The following is a 20,811-nucleotide window of genomic DNA, read 5'->3' as shown; positions in this document are numbered from 1 at the left end:
CTGAGGAACCGAAAGTCACATCCACAGCAGACTTGGTCAGGGCAGAGAAGGAAGCAATTACCCTGAAAGGCAGCAGCACACCATCCCACCGCCCCCCTCCTGCTCTCCTCTCCCCTGCTCCCAGCTTCAACACAAAGCCCCTGTCCTCTCCCTCCCGTGTGCCCCCCCCGGAGACCCCAGCACCCAGGCATGACCTCTCTCCTCCACCCCTTTCCCACCGGCACCTGGCGGGTGGGCTCTCCCAGCACCCCCCTTTCCCACTGGAGTTTCCCAGAGGCCACTTGGCCAACAGCAGCCATCCCTCCTGCCCCACGTCACGCAGGACCCTTTGGCAAATTTTCCCCCCGCCGCCACAGTGCTTTACTGTAGGCGAGGGCAGGATGCCAGGGCCGGTGGGTGCCGGAGGGGCCAGAGGCTACCCTCCCATCTCCCCCAAGCAGCCCTCCCTGGAGAGCCAGCAGCAGGGCAGCATGCCAGGCAGCCTGGGAGAAGTAGTTTCGGGGCTGCCAGGCCCCCTGAGGGTGAGTAGCACACAGCAGGGCTCCAGCTGGGGAGGCTCACCGCCTCACCTCCCTTCCTCTGCTCCTGCCGAGGGGTACCGGCTTTCCTCCCACCCACCTTGCAGACCTCAGCGGTGGCCAGCAACCCTTGCACAGGGCCTCCCTCCGCCATCACCCGCTGCCAGCCTTCCACGGCAAAGCCCGGGCTTGCAGCAGGTCCGGGCAGCTGCCGGGACCCCTGCTACTTTGCCAGAGCCTCAATCAAAAGCCAACCATCCTCTCGGTTTTGAGCTGGGAGGCACCCTCATATATTTCTGCCCCGCTCCCCGCAAACACAAAGGATAAAAATGTGCTTTAAAAGAAAAAGCTGCAAACCTGCATAAGACCCCACAAATCCAGGAGCTGGAGCTTTTAAAAGAGACCCATGCATGGCAAAGTACACGTTTTGCCCATAAAATTGCAAGACATAATGATGCTAGCTAACGAATATTTATAAAACGGGCACGCTTGCTCCTGGTGAGAAGAGCTTAGATACTCTCCAGCTCTCAAAAACTGTGAGACTAGCCAAAAAATCTGTGGCTGGAGGACAGCCAGCCCATACTCAGGCTGAACGATGACAGCCCATAATCATTTTTATCTCATGGCAGACGACTGGTGACAAGCACGTATAAGGCTCAGCCTTCTCCTGGTGCAGCTCTCCCATTTCATTTCCTGAAGTGCAGGGACAAATATCATAAAAATCACTAAACAAGGGAGTAATTTGCTTTGGGAGGGACTTCTGGAGGCCAGAAATCTTGGATCTGGATGTAAATAATTGAGCTTATAAATCTGAATAGCAAACACCTCAATTTTCAGTACTTCCTGTCTCCTTTAACAGACTTCTGCCTGGCCCAAGTTCTGCTTTTCACCTTGCCACCAATGTGCAAAGCTGCTAATTAAATGCAGGGGGACTGTCCCTTGGGTGAAGCAGAGAAACAAACCCCCCCACCCACCACCCGGGCACCTTACGCAGTGCAGACTGACTTTGGATACTTGCTTTTGTCCCCTCTTAACCCACCAGCAAAACCCCCTTTGCCCCTGTGGTGCAGGATCAGGCAAGGGCTGGCTCCTGCCTCCTAGAAAAAGCCATCTGGACAGCCCAGCATTGCCGCACGGCTCTGCGGCAATGGGAAGGGGCTTGTACCACAGCATCACAGCTTTTTTTCCCCTCTCGCATACATGCCTCACCTCCAGAAGAAGAAATCTTGGCTGGTGAGGCTCTAACGGGGGCCACAGCCCAGAAGATACAGAGAGCCAGCTCAGAGCACGTACCTGCCCTGCCCTCTAGATGCAGACGTGGGAATCCAGCACAGACACAAGCTGAGGAGGAGTTGGTTTCCCCCCTCCTTTAACTTCTCTTCTGTTGCATCTTCCACTGGGGAATCCTCCTGCTCTAGGCCCTCCTAAGTACACGAGGAGCACTGGGCAGGCAGAAGATGCTCAGACATTTGGCCTTGGTGGATGAGGGACAGCTAGCCTTGCCAAGGCCGCAGGGAGGTGAAAAGGAGATGCTTGCATGCGAGACAGGGCTGTCCGCCTTCCTGTGAACAGGCTCCCAAGCAGGCCGTGCTCACTTTGGGTCAAATAAGCCACAAAACGAAGCCCGGCTCCACCAGCCCTGCTTCAAACAGCTGCCAGCAGATACTAAGAGGATCCTGCCAGAGGAGGAGAGCGCTCAAAGCCTCCTTGTAAGAGCAAAAGCAGACTGAGAAGGAAAAGCAATGGTGGAGGAAGAAAGCAGCCTTGCAGTACATTAAAAACTGGAGCTGGGTGGAGATCATCCCCGCCCACTCACCTTTCCCTTTTGAGCAAACAAATCAGTTTGCTGAGTATTACTGCACCGAGGCTCACCCCAGGCTGCCCAGAGCCAGCCCAGCTGAGCACTTGCTCCCAGGTTCCCTGGCTATCCCCCTAAAAGCACCATGGGCTTCCCTCGCCAGCTTTGCTCACCCAGGACTGCGCCAGCGATTCAGGCTCTGAGTGGGGCCAAAGCTGGAGAGAGGAGCGGCAGGCACTGGTATTGGGGGTAATGTTTCTCAAGGAAGGGATGTCCCTGCACCTTCTCCAAGCGTGTCCTTTTTGGGACTAATATGTATGTGCTTTTATGCCCGGCCCCATAAATTATGGGGTGAACCTCAAGGCCTTGACTTCAAAAAGGAGGGCTGGAAAAAGCACACACACACACACGCACAAATAAGAAATGCCTGTTCCCAACACCTCCAAAAGCTCTTCTGGGTCCTGCATGACCCTAAATCACCACAGAACATCACCAAAAACCAACCTGGTGATGGATTTGGGACCCCAAACCCAATTCAGAGATGTTCCCTTCTGCACAGTCCGTTCCAGCCTGATTTAAGGCTGAGACTGAAGGTTGAGGCTTTAAAGCATCCCTTTACAAGTCTTTCTCAGGTGACTGATTTCCTCCTCCATCTCATTAGCGGCTGCCAGCAGATGCTGTTTCCCCAGCAGAAGCCACACTCCACTTGTTACAGCTATCTCAAAACCACCCTGTCATTTCTTCCCTTCTCACGACCATGGTGAAGCCTGGAGAATATTTATCAAGAAGCAGATGCAGTAGCTTTTTATGGTTAAGCTCAGGTCATTAATCTCTATCGAGAGTTTTCACAATCTTCCTCAGCTTCACTGTGTTTGTTTAACTCTCAGATGGTCGCTCCACGGAGCTCCGGGTAATTGCAGATTAACTGCTTTTCAATATTAATGGCTCTTCATTAATGCGCCAGGCTCCCTCCCCCGCCAGAGCCCAGGCGATAGCGATTAGCATTGTGCCCGCAGCTCCCCACGGTGCAAATTACTTCTGTCTTTTGGGCTGAAATTCCATCATATGCGCCCAGATCTTCTGTGTGCTATGGCTGCTTTTTAGCAGAAGTATTTTGGAGCAAGGGCGAGTCCCTCCTCCAGCCCAATGCAGTGAGCTTCCTCCTGCAGATGGTTCAGAGGAGCTGTTCTCAAGCCACCACAAAGTGCAGAGTACTCAAGGTTGGGTAGGGATGGTAGCAGCTCTCCAATGCCCTCATCCTTCTAGAAGTAATCTTTACTTACATAGCCCCCACCCCAAGGCCCCATGAAGCAGGGCAGGGCAGGACATCTAGCCACAAAAACCTCCCAGATTACATGAAACCTGCCCAGAAGTGACATGAAGGCTGCAACCCAGCCTTCAACAGGGTAGTATGATCATGATATGAAAGCAAGACCCACAGCCCCTCCACCTTGGCAGCACCTCTAGGTGCTGGTGGTGCAAATCTTGCTGCACTAGGACCATGCAGGGTGGATGGAGCTGACACTGTGCATCCTCATCTGCATGGTCCACAGGGATGGTCACTGGTGAGTCCCATAACCTGAGTGGGCGTGCACGAGTCAGCACGAGCTGGGAATAGGCTAAGAGTAAAGCCATGTGGACAACCAGTGGCTGATTTTGCTGTCTCATTTAGCCTCTAGCCAGGACACAGAGCATGCTTATCACAGAGGCACTAAAGAGCTAGTCCTGTATCTCCAACACCTTCCTCGTCAGCCTGTCCTCCTTCTCTCTTCTCAAGCCTCTTAGCGTGCTTCAAGATCTTGGTCTTGTTTAAAAGCCTTCACAGGACACATAAAGCCTTCCCAAGAACTTGCCTCTTGTGGAGTTATTCACAGCTAAAGAAACTGCCCACCCCAGGCTCCTGGCACATTAATCCTCTGCTTTAAAAATATCAATGGACTCGGTGTTTTTGCATGAGCTTGAAGCTCTGTGTATTTGTCCCCCCAGCCTGCGAGCAGCTGGGATGAGCCGGCTCCTGTGCCCATGCCACCCCCTCTAGTATTCTCCACATCCAGCCTTGCCCTGGGGTGCCGAGCTGCCCCGCTCTGGGCATTACACAGGGCATGAGCTGCACCAGCAGCCAGATCATCTCTTAGCCAAAAAGCGCTCCCATTCCCCTCTGCTGACACTGAGCAGGGACCAACATGTCTAGATGTTGCTGAGAAGAAACCCCTCACCCCTCCACAAGCCCTCCATCCTTCCCCCTGGGTGGAGGAGGAGACTCCCCGCTATCTGGGGGGCAGGGGCAACTTGAGGTGGGACTTTAGCCCCAGGGCTTTGTCGACCACATCTGGGGGCTGCAGGCTGTGCCACTGGGTGAGGGGCCGGCGTGGGTTGGACAGCATGTCGGACCAGTGCCGCAGCTGGTTGCCCGAGGCTCGGCAGCCAAGGAAGAGTTTGCCGATGGGCTCATTCTTGGTCACTCTGTCGTGATCCCAGATGGAGATGACCACGTCCACGTTCTGGAAGGGGGAACAAAAAAAAGAGGGTCAGTGGGAGGGACTCACCGCAGCAGGGACCTGCTCAACCCTGGGTGCTGCAGGGGAACCCACCTTGATCTGATTGAAAGGCACCTCAAAAACAAACACCTCATTGAAGTAAGGTGTTAAGGTGTTTTTCTTCACACTTGTCATTTTCTTCTTCCATTTCTTCCTGTTCAGGATGAGATGCACCTTGACAAAAGGATCTGAGGAGAGAGAGGATACAGCTGGCACAAGTGACAATTTTTGACTGAGGAGCTCAACCACAAAACAGCTTCCCTGAGCCATTCTCAAGCAGAGCACAGCATCCCACTCGTTACTCCTCGTGGGAGCATCCACCCCTCTTCCCTTTGCCAGCCACCTCAGAGCTCACCACCTCCTGCCTCCTGCCACAAGCTCCCCAAACCATCCAGCCATGACATCTCCTGGTAGATACCTCCAGCTCTGCCCAAAGCTGAAGTATCTGTGCTGGGGAAAGCTGAGAGCCAGCCGAGGGCTGGGTATGGTGGTGGCAGCAGGAAGCAGGTCTCAGCACCAAGAGCTTTCAACGCTTTGCAGCTCTTGGTGGCATCATTAAGGCCTGGGCAGGAGTAGGGGGATCTGAGCACAGGCAGCCCCTGCTGACCTGAGAGCCCATGGGAGTTCATCCGCTTCAGTTTCTTGGCTTCCAGGATGACCACAGTCAGCTTGCCAGTGCTGGGGACGTAGCGCAGCGAGAAGCAGATCTCACCCAGCTGCTCTTCCTGATGGAGAGATGCCAGCGATAAGCACTGGGCAGAGGAGCCGGCTCACCTGGGGCTGGAGCACCAAGCTGGCCCCAGGTTTCCTGGGTCTCCCCCACCCTCATGCTTGGCCCTAAGGGCCTGCTTCTTAGGGTGGTGGCAAGCGAAGCAACGGCACATCCCTCCCGGCAGAGTTTCCCACTCTCCAAGACCAACCTCCACTTTACCGGCCGCTGCCAGGTCGCTCCACTGCTCAATGACATGCTGCAGGCTGACACTGGCCAGGGGCAGCCGGACCTCGCCAATGATGTCATGCTTGGCAAAGCGGTTGAAGTCGTAGATCTGCATCACGAGCGTGGACTCAGGCACCTCCGCCTGGGGTACCTGCAGGGGAGGACCCGAAAGCCTGGGCTCACTCCTCGGTGGCAGCCCTGCCCCACGGGATGGGGCGGCGGATGCGACAACAAGTGTTTCTCTCTGATGCTGCCCCATCCTGGTTGCAAAAGCATCTCCCTTCCTGGAGATGCCTTTTCCCAGGGAACAGGGCCCATGCAATACTCCTGATGGGACCAAAAAACCGTCATCAGATATAGTTCCTACCTGGAAAGTGAAGCTCTCATTGAAGACTGGGTTCAGGGTCTTGCGGTAAACCTTGGTCTCGTACCTCTTCTTTGTATCAGACGTTAGGTAGACGATCACATATGGATCAGATGTGCCTCCGCTGTCCATGGCCTTCAGCTCGGCTGCCTGCTTCACTCCGACTTTCAGCTTAAAAGGAGTGATGCACAAGGTCACCAGGTGGAGGAGGACGGGGTCAGTGAGAAGCGAGTGCAGCAGGGAGGATGCCTCCATGCCATGCGGGCACGAGAGCCGGCAGGCTGCAGGCAGGTGGAGAGGTCCAAGAGGGTATGGTCCACCTCAGTGGGTAGCAAAGAGGGACCATGCAAGAGCAAAGCCTTTTCCCTGCTGGGACGCGGCCGCGAGCATCCCCACCTCCTGCGCACGGAAGTTGTACTCTAGGGAGTACTGCAGCTTCCCTCGCCCCGTCTGCTCTGTGCCCTGCTCCAGGTCCTCCATCTCGGGCTGGACCTGTGGCAGAGAGTAGCACTACCCTCAGGACATGCTCCACCACATCGCCAGCCATGCCGTGCTCCCACCACCCCCAGGACCAGGCAGCACGGCAGCAAACTTCTGAGAGGAGGGAGGTGGGGGAGAGAGGAAAGCAAGACGCACGAGGCTGGTTGTGGTGGAGCTGCTGACTGCAGTCATGCTGACTCTCTCCTTCTTCTTGGGTTTCTTCTTGCCACAGCAGCACCTGACAATGCAGATGAGGAAGAGGAGGAGAAGAACTCCAACTGCCACAACCACAGCGATGAGTGCCCATCTGGGTACTGGTGCGATGTTCGGGGAGCAGAGATGAACAGAAGAGTTAAAACCAAGCAAAAACATATAGAGTGCATTTAAACCCCTTCCTGGTGCTTCAGCATTAAGGAGTTGTACTTTCAAATTGCCCTTATGGGCAGCAAGGATGCCCTGCGCTCCTCAAGCAGCACGGTACACTCTGCAGCATCCCCACCCTGATGGACCCCACTGGAAAAAGGGATTTTAGAGGGAAGGAGAAGTGGTTACACAGCCTCAGATTCCAGGAACCCCGCCAGATAACGCTGCCTGAGAGAGCAGGGCAAGCACCGCTGTACTCACATGGGATCCGGTTCAGCCAGCCACCCAGGAAGCCTGGCGGAGCTGTGGTGGGGATGGTCACGGGGCTACTGGTGAGCGGGGAGGCCATCACCATGCCTTTCCTGGCTGCCACTGCCACAGCTAAGCTGGGCTGACCTGGCAATACAAGCAAAATTAACAGGGTGGGGATTTCCTCTCCAGTAGCGTGTGCTGCCGGTGGCCCAGGGCTCTAATGAGAGCAAACAATTAAAACGTAGAACCAGGCATTTGGGGCTTGGCCACTTTGGCAAGGACGTGTGAAATGGAGCAGGAGGAGCTGTGGGCAGCCGACTCAGGGAGTAGCCTACAGCCTTCTTATTTATATCCTAGCAAGCCTGCCTTCGGAATGGGGAGGGAGTGGGGTGTGGATTAGGGAGTTTTCCTTTGTTTGTGAGAAAAGGAATCACCTGGCTGTAGGGGAAAAAAAAACCCAAGAGCTGTTTTATGCTGGCTCCTGCCTGGCCAGGCAGCATGAGCTGAAGGGTTTGCTCAGCCCCAGGCAAGCCCCGCTGTTAGCTAACACCCTTTTTTGGCTATTTTCCCCCTTCTCACAGGGCTGAAGAGCAGGAGGGTTTGCTCCTGGGCTTGCAGTGGGGCTGGTGCCTGTGTTGCAGGTGGCAGTGGTGCCACCAGGCTGGGGTCACACAGGCTCAGAAAATTTCCGTAAGCCCAACCGGTGCACATGGCAATGCTGACGCAGCTTAAGGGAAGGCTTCAAATTTAAAGCAGAATGGTTTTTCACTACTGCCCTCCCCATAGCAAGGCTCTTATTCTAGCACGACTGCTTCCTTGTAGCCAAAACTTCCTTCTTGCCTCTTTTCAGGTGAGGAGCGGCAGCAGGAGCTGGGAGCTGTGCAGCGAGCGGGTCTGCAGCCATCACGGCACTGGTGGCACCTGGTCCCCGTGCCGTGACCGAGGCTGGCAGGTATGTGCCTGTTTGCCTTGGCTGCCCCAGCCGCCTGCCCCTTGTCCGAGCAGGTCCCTGCTCAAGCAGCCAACACCGCCTTGCTCTGCCTGCACTCTGCCCACCCCGCAGGGCCATGGTTCCTTGCTCGGGGATCCTCCTGGGGAGAAACCACCTCTGCGCTTCCCTCCACTGCGCCTGCAAAGCCAGCAAAAGCCTTTAATTTTTCCAACAGTGGGCTTTGCTGCACGCGGGCATAGGGCTGGAGGGATGTGGGAATTGTTGTCATCCCTGCAGCATCATTGCTGGCGCAATGAGGTGCAGGTTAAGTGACCAGGGCCACCTGGGATGTCTGCACCATTGGACACACGATCTCTGCTGGCAGCCTCACCACCAGCAGCTTTAATGATCATAGAATCACAGAATGGTTTGGATTGGAAGGGTCCCTAAAGATCATCTCGTTCCAACCCCCCTGCCGTGGGCAGGGACACCTTCCACTAGACCAGGTTGCTCAAAGCCCCATCCAGCCTGGCCTTGAATGTTGCCAGGGATGGGGCATCCACAGCCTCTCTGGGCAACCTGTTCCAGTGCCTCACCACCCTCACAGAAAAGAACTCCTTCCTTACATCTAATCTAAATCTACTCTTTCAATTTAAAGCCATTATCCTTTATCCTATCCTATCAGTTTCTCCTGTCCCCACACACAGAAATCAGTGTCTGGTGACATGCCTGTGATATTTAGGAGGTGCCAGACTGCGGCTTCGGGCTGTGGCGGTGGGTGGACACGACAGCGCAGGCAAGCAGGCACCCACCCAGCACAAAATTAGGTGCGTCAGCGCTTTTTCCCTGCCAGACCCCCACAGGCTGTGTCACGTTGGTCTGACATTGGCCCTGGTTTAAAATAAAAGCTCACCCCAGCCCCATGAGGTGATCCGAGTCACTGTTTTGGGGACGAGGGGAACAGCCCTGCTGCAGTCTGGGAGAGGCAGCACAGCCTTGGTGGGCTTTGCAGGGAGCATCCAGCATCCCTGCTCCTGGAAAAGGGGCTGGGCGAGCCCTGCTTCTCGCTTCCACCCTGTGCTGACCAGGCTCCCGAAACCAAACTTACCGACGCGCCTCCTTCCCAGCCTCAGTCTCTCTTCCCTGCTGCGCGGGCTCCGGGCCCAGCTGCGGCACGTGGCAGGGGCACGCTGCGGGGCGAGACAGGACCCTGCTGGACGCCGAGCTGAGGGTGCAGCAGGGATGGTGGCTGCACGGCACGGCCGAAACAGGAAAGTCTGCTTTGCCAGCCCAGGAACCAGGCGGCCCCAGCAGCTCCGTCGGCCCCACCTCGCCACTGACCCAAGCGGCGCTCGTGCAGGTGAAAAGCCAGCGGGGAACTCCCTGCCAGACCAGGAAGCAAAACCTGCCCTCCTGCCTGCGAGAAGCCGGCGGGCATCACTGCCTGGCTCTGTGCCCCTGCAAATTCACTTCTCCAAGTTATCCCTGCAGCAATGCTGGGCCGGACAGCGTGGCTGCAGGCACTTAGTGCAAGGGGACAGGTGCTTGCAAGGGGACGGGTGCGTGGCTGCATCCATCCCTGGTAAGCCCTGCACTTGGGGAGCCCATCTTGTTGGCCCAGAGGGGCATACGGTGCTTTATTGCACCACGCGAGGGCCCAGGATGTGCGTGCGGCAATGGGGATGAAGGGGGATGCTCCGCTCCGAAGCGGCAGGGAGGACAGACAGGGCGAGGGGATATTGCTTGGGTGGTTCCATCCCTCAGTGCCAACGGGAGCAGCACCAGGCACACAGCCAGGAGCGACTTCACCGGTATCCCTGTCGCATTAAATTTATGCTTGCACACTTCTCTTGCTGCCAATTCAGCAAAGTCGGCCCAAAACGTGCCCGGTTACTGTGGAAATTTGGGGCGTTGCCGGAAGCAGGGAGCAGTACCACCGGTGCCCGATGGCTGACACAGACGTGGGGGGAGAGGCCCCGGAAACCAGACCCGTCTCAGCTCTGCCTGGCCACCCTGGCTCACCGGTCCGGCCAGATTTTCACATGGCCACTGAGGCGTAGCTACACCAAGCATCTGGCCACAGGAGAGGTACTGGGGCTGCCCCTCGCCCACCCGAAACATGGCCCCACTCACAAGCACCCTGAACTCCTGCTGCTCAGAGAAGCATCATCTCCAGGAGCAGGAGATGCTGTGGGAATGATGCTGCGGGAATGATGCTGCAGGAAACCTCTGGGGGGGAAAACATAGATGCCAAAATACTTTTTGCTCTAAGCTGGCAGTCCTGGAGAATGCACAGGAGAAATGCATAAGGGGGACAGGGGAAAGGGAACATGCCCAATAAAATCAGTCAGGAAAAGGGGGGTTGCATACGCATGCTGAAAGCTGAGCATATCAGTAGCCTTTTTGACAGGCTGTTTGCTAGAGACAAGCATCTTAGTGAAGCCAAGCTGCACAGGACGCCAGCTGCAGCCCACACTTTAGAAGGAGATTTGGTGATGCTGGTAATAATCTGGTGCCAGTCAGGGGGACAGCTGCTTGGCCTTAATGCAAGAGAGTTTGGTCTCCTTCGGCAGGAGCCAGGCTGGGGGAGGCTGCTGCTCTGGGCCATCTTCCAGCAGCGGGGCAGGGACATGCCCTGGCTGGGCAAGGGAAAAGCTGCAGGATGGCAGTCACTCCTCTGTGCCAGCCCCCCCCCCCCAATCTCACTCTTGGGCAGAAAGGGGATGTTGAAATACCCCAGCAGCAGGAGCCTTGCAGGGCTGGGTGCTGCACAGCCCACCTGGAAAAGCAAGATCCCAGCCCCAAAATTACCCCTGCTCAGGGTGGTGTGTAAGAGGCAGCTTTCAGAAAAGAAGGGAAAAGGGACCCAAAAACATGACAGTGAAATTGCAAATGTGGTGAGCCCCTGCTGCACCCTGCCACGCTCTGCACCAGCCTTTCTCCCTGGCCCAGCTCCCTGCATCCGCCTGGACATGCTGCAAGCCGCTCTTGAACAGGTACCCCTATATTTTCAGTCAAAACCACAACCATTACGCATTCAAGGGCTGGGAAATGAGAGGTCTGGAGGCACGCTATAAATACCCTGGCTACAAAAATAGACATCGCTGCAGCACTTGCGGGCAGCGAGCAGCGACTGAGCACAAGCTCCGAGGGAGCCCAAACAGCAGGACCAGGGTTGAGCCCCTTCCCCAGCGCGTGGCCGTGGCCATGGCCAGGCCCGGGTGACCGTGACCCGCCTGTGCGGTGCCGGCTGGGAAATGCAGTCTGGCCCGGGCACGTCGCCAACCCACGCAGCCGCCTACAAATCCCAGCACGCCGGGGAGCGGAGCTGCACCCCATCCTGGCTCCTGTCTGCTTCCTGCCAGCACGGGGAGGGGGAAATATAAACACCAGCATCTCGGGCAAAGTTTTGATGCTGCTGCTGGACAGGCTGCGCCGGGGAGCAGAGGCAGCGCTCACGGTGAGTTTGGGCTTTGGTCTCTAGCAAAATCCTGGCTGTGCGCAGTGGGGGTAATATCTGCTCCGTGTTGCACGGCTGTAGGATGAGCTACGGGGACCAGCAAGCATCTGCCTGAAGCGCTTTCCTGTGCGACTGACATTGTGCGTATGGGGGGGTGCTCGCAGCGGAGATGTGTGCGTGTGCATATATGCATATCTGTATCTAAACAATACTGCGGTTATTAGAGGCAGGTAGATGGAAAGGAGAAGTCAGGCTTGGTTTGCAGCGCTTGGAAGAATAGAGCAGAAATTAGAGGTGGTGTTCTCCCTCCGGGAAGGGCTGCTCAGCTCCCTTGCCTCCTCTCATTTAACTTTCACTTGCAGAAAAGTACTTGGCTGAAATTCTGTCAGAGGAAAGCTTCTCCCTGCTCAGCTGGGCTGGTGGTTGCCACCCTCTGCCCCGCTCTCTGGGAAGAGACTCCTTTCCAGCATGGGGTATGGGTAGAGGAAGCAGAGGGACGTTCAGCATCTCCTGGCTTTCCAGGCACCCAGCAGCTGGGGAAAGCAGCCCTGCCAGCATGGCTTTCCACCCCAGGGGCAGCCGGGGAGTGCATATGCAAGCATTGAACCCCCCATGGCAAGGCTCTAGCTGTCAGGGCTGGCATCAGCCAAGTGCATTTCCTACCAGCCCAGGCAACACTTTGCAGTCCCTGAATAATAAAAATTAATTACAAGAAAACTGGGGCAAAAGAAAGGTCCCCCTGGAGACCCCGACTTCCCCTTTATACTGCATGCTGACTTTGGTCTATGCTTGCACCACCCCCCAACCTAGTAATCAGGTAGGGCATGAACTGATAAATGAGGCTTTAATGCCCTTGCCATTCCCAGCACATCTGTGTAGAGCAGTCATTGGTGCCTCAGCTCTCCAGAGAAAGCCCGCAGCATGCTTGTAGGAGCTGCTGGGTAGAAATAACCCCCACGGAATCCCCCTTGGTGGGAATGGGAACTGTTCCCATCCCACAGGCTGTATCCTGAAGGTCCACTTCTGACACTGACTGGTGCATAGAAGTGAAGCGTATAGCATGGTGGTTACAGAAACCGCAGGACCTGGGTACACAAATATAAATGAGATTTATGATTCAGCTGCTAGGCACAGGCAGACCATGTAACACACCCCACCCCCCAAGACTTTCATCTGCCAGACCTGGGTTAGCACAGCCTGCACCTAGACCTTCAGTGTAGGGGCTGGCTGGCTCACAGCACTGTGGAGGGGCAGACCAGTCCCATCAGGGGGATCCCATCCTGCACCCAAGCCCTCACCACACATCTCTTACTCAGGCCTTTTACAGCTGCAAATGAGCTGCTCATGCAGTCAGCTTGCTTATTTGTGGATACAAATTCACCATTCAAGCAAAAGCAGCAAGAAAGGCAGTAAGGAAGTGCGCTAGAAGCCTACCCATAACACCTGATGTATTTTGGCTTTTAAAGACAGTTTTATTTTTCTGGGAAAAGAGCTCTCTGACTGCTTTCAACAGTTCTCCCCAGAGAAAAATACTCTTGGGGGGAAGCAGTGATCTGTGGTTGAAAACCCACTTTTCCATCATATTTAACTGGAACTATTAGACCAGGTTTTCTAAAAGCAGAGCTGTTGTCAGCAGAAGCCGGTTCATTTGGGCTGCTCCACTTGGTGGGCAGGATGTCCCCCATCTCTTTTCCACTCTTTCCCCCTCTAGATCGGCTATATTATAATGTATCAGTTTAATTGTATATTTTCTCTTTGAAGCTGAAAATTGAAGATGGCAGAGCCTGAAAGCACAGTCATAAACACCAATGTGGAACAGGTAAAACGTTCATTACAAAACATGCATCCTATTATTTCTAAAGCAAGTTTTGAAATGCCTCCACAGGAGAGGACACACCACAAACCAGAGCTGTGGTGGCCTGAATTGCTTGTGCCTAGTTTTCAGCAGAAGTGGCCTGTCCCAGGGCTGCTGGACACTGGTCCCAGTGAGGTCTGTGTGATTTCCACATGGGAAGAGGTTGCAGGGCTGAACCTCCACTTGTATGGACGGGACAGGTGCATTCGCTCACACTTAAATTTTGGAGCAGCCAGGGAGAAAGCAGCAGCTTCCATTCATATGTAGAGTCTTTATTAGACTCCCCAGAACAGACATAAATGAAGAGTAAACCCACCAGTATGCGCAGAGAAACCCAGCAGTGCCCAGCTCACCACAAACAGATTACTACAGCTGTGCTGTGCCCACAGACAGCAGAATTATGAAGCAATCCCCTCTGGTGTGGTCCTCAGAGCACATGGCACTTACCAGACAGGTTAGGGTTTCACAGCTGCCTGCCCCATCCTTGGTGGCCTGAAGATGAAGACTGGGCTTGGTACCTCTTCTCCAAAGGTCCTCTGGCATCAGGAACCGTGATGCATGGGTGATGCCTCCAACACCCAACCCCGCCACCCGGGTCAGTAGACCCCCATGTGCCCCTGCTCACCCCCCCTCCCCAAGCTCCTGCTTTGCTGTCCCCCAACCCCTCTTACTTCCTTGTCCTGCAGAAAGACCCCAGCAAGGCACTGGTCATTGCAGTGACCACCAGAGCCATCTTCAACCTGGAGGAGGAGCACAAGCTCTACCTGGAGAAGGGCAAGGAGGAATACATAAGGCACCAGCAGGCCAACCAGGACAAGCCCCTGCCACCAGGCACGGCCTTTGCCTTCATCCAGGTAAGACCCACACTTGGCCAGGGGCACATGCAGACACTCACAGGATGGGGCGAAACTTCAGCTTTCCCAGCTTTAGGTCTCAACTCCCATCACGTGGTGCAGATATGCCTGGCCTGGCCTCTTGGCCTCATTGCAGGGCATTGAGATCTGTGCTCCTCACCAGCCCCACACATCCACCTCCCCCCTGGAGGGTATCCTGCTCCCTGCCCTCTTGGCGGTGGCTTTTGCAGGATGGTTGCTTGCTCTGGCTCTCCATAACATGCTAGCCTTGCCATAGCTGACAGATGCAGCACAAATGACAAACCTTAACTGCAAAAGACACCTGGCAAAGCCATTGCAGTCATGCCCCCCAAAAAAGTCTCCTCTTCTCCTGGCAGGCAGCGCAGTATGTGAATGAGAAGATCCTGGAGAGCACCCCAGCAGAGAAGGACCTCTTTGACATCCTGGTGCTCTCCAACAACAGCCCGGAGAGCGGTGCACGCATCATCAACAGCGCCAAACACTACGGTAAGGGGAACCCATCCCCAGGGGTGCACGCTTTCCTCCGGGAGACTGTGAAGCAGATAAGGCACCGCAGTGGAGCATCAGTGGCAAATACAGAGCCAGGGGATAGAAGGGGAAGGGGTTATTTTGGAAACAAGCCCAATTCCTGCCAGCCCCATGCGGCTTGCCCAGTATGCTGGAGCACACCCAGGGTACAGGTTCCTTGGCAGAGCCCAGCTCCCTTTGGCTGTATCCTTTGCATCAGAGGGTCTGGCAGCATTTTGCACAGCCTGGGCATCCTCAGGCAACTAATAAAGAAACAGAGTTCTTAATAAACAAATAATCCCAGAGGGCTTTCAGGAAGGCTCATTTAAGGGTGGTATGAAGGGAATATTTAACTGCACTCTGCAGTTTTGTAGGAACAACAGGGCAAGAAGATGCAGCAAGAACACAGGTGGGTTCCCCACACAGCACTGGGCAATGAATTGCCCTGAGCTCTGCAGCAAAGCATGCTGAGACCCAGGGAGCGAAGGGGGGTGCTGCGAGGAGGATGTTGCCCCATAACAGACTTTGCTCACATCCCTTGACCCAAAGGCCTGGAGATCTCCAAGTTCTGCTTCGTCAGCGACGAGGACTCCACACAGTACCTCAAGTCCCACGGGGTCAAGCTCTTCCTCTCAGCTGACAGGACAGATGTCTGCAATGCCCTCCGGAGAGGTGAGTTCTCCCCTCCATCCCACATCCGCAAACCCACCACACTTTTCCCAAGCAGGTCAGTACCAAGAGGCAGTGCCAGAGCCCATGCACTCACAGGTGAATGGCAAGGGAGTGAATGGCACATTGATTGCCAGTACAGTCCTGAACAGTTCGATCTCCTCTTCTGTCCCCACGAGTAGCCTGCAAACACACCAGGGTTTCTCAGATGCCTTCACAAGTCACCGAGTGCTTTATGCATAATTCTGGCTGTACTTCTACCATGGGCTGGTCATTCCCTGCCTGACATTTAAGCCTTTCTAACCAAAGATGCTGCCCATGGCTGCTCCCTGGATCAATGAGAGAGCATTGACAATTCCCAGGGCTTTGTGAGGATGCTATAGAAATTTACTTTCTTGGTACATGCAGAGTTACTATGTGCTCGGTGATAGATGTAAGCACATGCTTGACCTGGATTGGAGGGAGTGCAGTCTCCCCAACAGATTTAATGGGGTTAATCACCTCCTTATTAATTTGCACCGGTATGAGCACATCAGCTGGCCAAGGCCCTTCAAGCTCAGGAGCAAGGCATCTGCAGCCGGGGCTTTCCTTCGCTACGCAGCACATTCCTGGAGCCTTCTTGAAGGGCATCATTGCTCTGACAAGCGTCTCTCATCCAGTGGCCTGGGTCCACGGACGAGGGCGGGCAGGGAGCAACTTGTAGGAAGAGACCTGTAATTAAGCCAATTACCCCAATCAAGTGGAGATGCCAGTCCCTATTACTCACAGCACAGAGCGCTAAAACCGGGCGTTAGAGCCAGGCTTGGCAGGGTGAGCGAGCACCAGGAGGAGGGCTGCTCATGCCCACACAACCACCCATCACCTCTTAGCAGACCTCGTTATCTCTCCAGACATCAGTCTCTGATCAGCAGCGCTTTCTTGTCCAGTCCCATTGGGGGATAACACAGCCCTAGAAAGGGGCTGACCCCCACAGAAAGCCCCTGACTTGGAGACCCCAACACTGCAGTGTGGGACGGGACACAGGGAGGAGCTGGCCATGCACGAGATGCCCCCAGGAGGGGTTGTCCCTTCTGAGCCTCACCTTGTTCTGTCTCGCAGGGGTCTCCGCAGCGCTCATCTTCCAGCAGGAGGTGCAGGCCCCCAGCACCCCACTCCGCGTGGTGTTCGATGGGGATGCCGTGCTCTTCTCCGATGAGACGGACAAGGTCTTCCGGGAGCAGGGGCTGGAGGGCGCAATGCAGTACGAGAGGGCGATGGAGGCCGTGCCCATGGGAGAGGTGAGCAAGCCACCTCACTTTTCCTGGGCACCCACAAGCTCTGCACCTACCATGAGCACCTCTCCCTCTAGGGCTTTTCCACAAGTAGCCAAAAAAGCACAAATCTTTAAAGGTTCCCTTTGCATCCACCATTCAGTCCCTGGTGTGGGCCTGATCTGGAGTCCCACTGGAGATGGATCTGGCCTGTCTCCTATAAGTGAGCATCAGCTCCCAAATATCCAGGGTTGCGGTTACCCCCAACATCACCTTTTGCAGGCTGGGACCTCTTGCTCTGCAAATCCCTGCAGAACTCAGACCCATAGGCACTGCTCACTGGAATGTACCTTCCTGGTCATTATGGGATTAGGATGAGCACCACAATGCTCATCTTCCTCCCAGACACCCTAGTGCACAGCACCAGCCCCAGCATTGCCCAATCCTGCACCCCACAGGTGTCCCTGTGCTCTGCAGAGCCCTGAGAAACCCTGAAAGAGGAACAAGTGGCTTGTACAAGCAGAGTAGATGTCTCTATTTCCCACCTGCTCCCAAGTGTCTTGCTGTGCTTCCAGGGTCCCCTGAAGGCTTTTGCCATGCACCTTGGGAAGATGCGCAAGAAGTTCAGCCAGGAAAAATCCCCAATCCGCACCTACTTGGTGACTGCCCGCAGCGGCCGGGACATGGGCATCCGAGCCATCAAGACGCTCCGAGAATGGGGTCTGGCCATTGACGAGGCTTTCTTCATGGACGGGGCTCCAAAGGGCCCCATCCTTGCCCAGATCCAGCCCCACATTTTCTTTGATGATGGGCTTCATAACATCCAGGGGGCTCAAAATGTGGGTGTACCCTCTGCCTGGGTCCCCTCTTGCTGCTGATGGGCTGCAGGTCAGCAGTCCTCCCTCCCAGCAGCACAGGGGACCGAGCCAGTTGAAGGCAAACCTTTTGGTGGAAAGGGAAGGATTTCCTAACCTGCAGCAAACTAACCTCAGGAAAAGGGGGTGAGAGCATTGCATGAGGGCATGGACTACCAGGCAAGACTTGATGCTCATTTCTGCTCCTGATACAAGATCCTTTAGGTCTTAGGATAAAGCCAAAAGATGCAACTGCTTCAGCAAGGAAGGACACCTTTGCTGTGACACTGAGGACTAACACCTACCTGCCCTGTAGGACCTGGGGACTTTTCTGCAAAGAAATAAATTACACTATTGCCCCACACATGAGCTAAAGGAAGCATGAAACAAAGCACTAAAAATGCTAGCTTTGGCTGTGCTCAGGCAGGCTCCAAGATTTATTCCCAGGACCTCTGCCCAAAGGAAGCCCTCAAGACCCTGCCTCACCAGACACACTCAGCTTGGTTTCCTGAGGAGACTGATGTGCTAGCAAGTCCCTCAGGCAGCTCCAGCCAAACTCAGCAGAGGGAAAAAGATTTCAAAGCTGTAAAGGACCTACAAACTTTTTAGAAATGGGTGACAAGGTTGAAGAAAGAAAGCCCGATCTATTCCCCCTTATAGAAGAGATTATAGCACAAATCACCTTTCCTTAGGCACGCGGGCTGCTCACAGAGTGCCCTTAGGAGACTCAGACTTATAGGACACTGAGCTTCTGGAGCTGCAGGAGATGGAACAGGGACAAGGCTGCAACCCAGGTCCGAAGCCCAGCCAGAAGACAGAGCTGCCACATAGCTCCACTGTCCCACCAGGAGAGGGCACCGGAGCTGGGCTGCCTACAGCACAACCCATCAAGGGGCCAGGACCACAGACCAGCACCACAGGGGCCAGGGCAGGACTGTGTGCCCAGACCTGAGCTTAAATGGGTCTCCAGGGCCATGGGTGGGGGTCCCAGGTGCGGCTGCTTAGGGCAGATGGGGTCCAAGGGTGTGCTCAGGACCCTGCCTAGCACCAAGCCACCCCCCTGTGCAGGGCTGCCTCTCCTCTGGTAATTTGGGCTCTGCTCCTAATTCTCGTGAAGAGCAAGCAGCCCCCCAAGATTCGTTTGCGGGTTTCTTTCCCCAGGGCTAGATGGGAGCATTTGCCACTAGAGGCCACTGTGCCACCTGGGGACACAGCACCCCAATCCCTGGGACCTACCCAGAACAGCCTCATAAAAAAATACAAACTGGCTGCTCGGGGCAGTGCCTGCTGGGTGGTAGCAGGAATATGGACAGAGGAGATAAAGATGACAGTGGCTTAGTTTTTTTAATCTCAGTGTAATCAGAAAGTAATTTTTTTAAAGTCTTCACAAGCATTGCTCTCACCAATGATTTTTTTCCCGCCAATAAATAAATAAATGAGCATCCCCGTGTGAGTGCTTGTCCCTCATGCCTGTGCTCAGCAGTGTGGGAGGAGGGCTGGGATAATTCAGTGCTCCTTTATGGACATTCAGTTCTTTTATCCAGTCTTATACATATGCATCAAGATGGGTTAAATACACAAGAAACCATCTGTGGGCTTTGGATTAGGCCCCTGAATATGCAAGAAGTTGCATCCCTGTCCCCAAGCCCGCTCTCGCTACCTGGGGCTTGGGGGCTCTGCACATCTCACCCTAGCAAGAGGAGCTGCTGGCCCCACTGTGCCACTGGCACAGGTCCTGTCCCTGCCACCGTGGCCATCATGTGGGTCCAAACTCGAGGCTGCCAGGGCAGGGCAGGGATGCCCATGTGCGGAGCTGTGGTAGGAAGCCACCTCCAAAGACGCAAAGCCCAGCAGGGTCTTGGCACCAGCAGTCTGGCTCCTGGCCCTTTTGCTCAGTCCAGATGCTGAAATTAGATGTTTTGAGGTACCAACATCAACAAGGTCAGCTACTCATCATCTGCTAATAACACTAAGCACCCCTCAGCCTCGATCGCTGAGCAAACATTAATTACGGGATGCGCAAAAGCAGGTACAGATGTTCATCACACTTTTATGCAGGTCAGATACCACCAGGCTCGGTGCGGGGATCCAAGCACCCATCTCCAGCCCTGCTCACCATGCATGGGCAGATGCTTCGGTGGCCACTAGAGGTGGGGACATGGACCCAGTGGTGGTAGTGATGGTGGACCTGGACATCCTCTGCCCCTCCAACCCATCCCCTTTGCTAATGCCTGGACCAGCGCCAGCAGGAGCTTGGTCAATGCCTCAGGCGAGGGGGAATTAGCTGAGTCAAGGGGGGTGGGGACAGGAGCACATGAGCCGTCGCAGGGCACGAGCTGCTGAGGCAGGGGGAAGGCACCACTTGCCTTCCTCCAGCACTGTCAGCACAATAGGGGATGACAGGGCAAAACATACCCAAAATGGGAAAAAAGGAAGGAAACTCAGGGTTTGTGGGGTTGCATCCTATGGGGCCAAGGGCAGCTGCTTTAGGCCATGGCTTAAACGTGTAGCATGAAAACTGTCCTTTATTTTCCTACTTCAAAGATGTGGCATCAAAACCTGCCCTTTTCTGCCCTGTTCTGAAGATGGAGCATCAAAAACACCCTCTGGCAAGGACTACCGCCACTTCCACCCCCTGCTGCAAGGGCAAACTTGTTGTTTCTGTCTTAGAGGCATCTGTAATAAGTTCATTAATAATGTGGGTAGTCCTCAGGTCTTGGTTTTTTGAGGCATTTTAATTGCCCTCCTTCAAGGGGTTGCTGGTGCCCAGGGGTCTCCTGCTGCTGATACAGCCCAAAGGGGGTTTAGCTGCTGGGGCTGGTCATGGGATGCTTCTCTGGTATCCATCTCAGATTTTGGAGGCCAGGGCAAGGCAAGAGCAGGTCACACTGCCGTGCCACCCACAGGGACAGGCTCCCTTTGAGCACTGCTGAGTTTCACACCTTTCCACTCCAGGAAAAAAAATGAATGGGTGCAAAGGGAGCTCCGAGGACCTGCACTTGATTCTGGCCATTGCTTTCCAGCAACCCATGCTGTCCCAGCCAAAGCTGCCTGGTGTCAGGGTCCCCCCTGGTGCTGACCCACCACTGCTTGGGACAATCCCAGGACACCCTCCCGGTGCAGGGAGGGAAGCGGGCAATGCCCCCGCTCCGCTCAGCCAC

At 55.1% G+C, this 20,811-nt stretch overlaps 2 protein-coding genes across 2 annotated transcripts; one reads left to right on the top strand and one right to left on the bottom strand.

Moving 5' to 3' along the window:
• Positions 1-4,583: 4,583 nt before the first annotated feature.
• On the bottom strand, positions 4,584-9,618 carry SYT8 (synaptotagmin 8). Its single transcript, XM_075048664.1, has 9 exons — positions 9,357-9,618; positions 7,259-7,393; positions 6,791-6,948; positions 6,551-6,646; positions 6,158-6,325; positions 5,774-5,941; positions 5,461-5,578; positions 4,908-5,041; positions 4,584-4,817 (listed from the first exon to the last, which is right to left on the bottom strand). Exons 1-9 carry the CDS (start codon positions 9,616-9,618, stop codon positions 4,584-4,586), a joined length of 1,473 nt encoding a protein of 490 aa, XP_074904765.1.
• Positions 9,619-11,326: 1,708 nt separating this feature from the next.
• LOC142039921 (cytosolic 5'-nucleotidase 1A-like) lies at positions 11,327-19,094 on the top strand. The gene is made up of 7 exons (XM_075047052.1): positions 11,327-11,640; positions 13,402-13,459; positions 14,182-14,349; positions 14,727-14,856; positions 15,427-15,549; positions 16,645-16,823; positions 17,372-19,094. Exons 2-7 carry the CDS (start codon positions 13,415-13,417, stop codon positions 17,672-17,674), a joined length of 948 nt encoding a protein of 315 aa, XP_074903153.1. The 5' UTR covers positions 11,327-11,640; positions 13,402-13,414; the 3' UTR covers positions 17,675-19,094.
• The last annotated feature ends 1,717 nt before the right edge of the window (positions 19,095-20,811 follow it).

The sequence above is a fragment of the Buteo buteo genome, chromosome 16 (genome assembly GCF_964188355.1).
Source record: "Buteo buteo chromosome 16, bButBut1.hap1.1, whole genome shotgun sequence".
Lineage (NCBI taxonomy): Eukaryota > Metazoa > Chordata > Aves > Accipitriformes > Accipitridae > Buteo > Buteo buteo.
Note: the sequence above shows the minus strand (reverse complement) of the source record. Positions and strands in the feature narration are given on the sequence as shown.

Coding starts and splice junctions, on each gene's coding strand:
- LOC142039921 (XM_075047052.1), top strand. CDS start 13,415: ATGGCAGAGCCTGAAAGCACAGTCATAAACACCAATGTGGAACAG. Junction 14,857..15,426: donor CAACAGCGCCAAACACTACG/GTAAGGGGAACC, acceptor CTTGACCCAAAG/GCCTGGAGATCTCCAAGTTC. Junction 16,824..17,371: donor AGGCCGTGCCCATGGGAGAG/GTGAGCAAGCCA, acceptor CTGTGCTTCCAG/GGTCCCCTGAAGGCTTTTGC.
- SYT8 (XM_075048664.1), bottom strand. CDS start 9,618: ATGCCCGCCGGCTTCTCGCAGGCAGGAGGGCAGGTTTTGCTTCCTGGT. Junction 6,647..6,790: donor GCTCCACCACAACCAGCCTC/GTGCGTCTTGCT, acceptor TCTCTGCCACAG/GTCCAGCCCGAGATGGAGGA. Junction 5,042..5,460: donor GAACTCCCATGGGCTCTCAG/GTCAGCAGGGGC, acceptor CTCTCTCCTCAG/ATCCTTTTGTCAAGGTGCAT.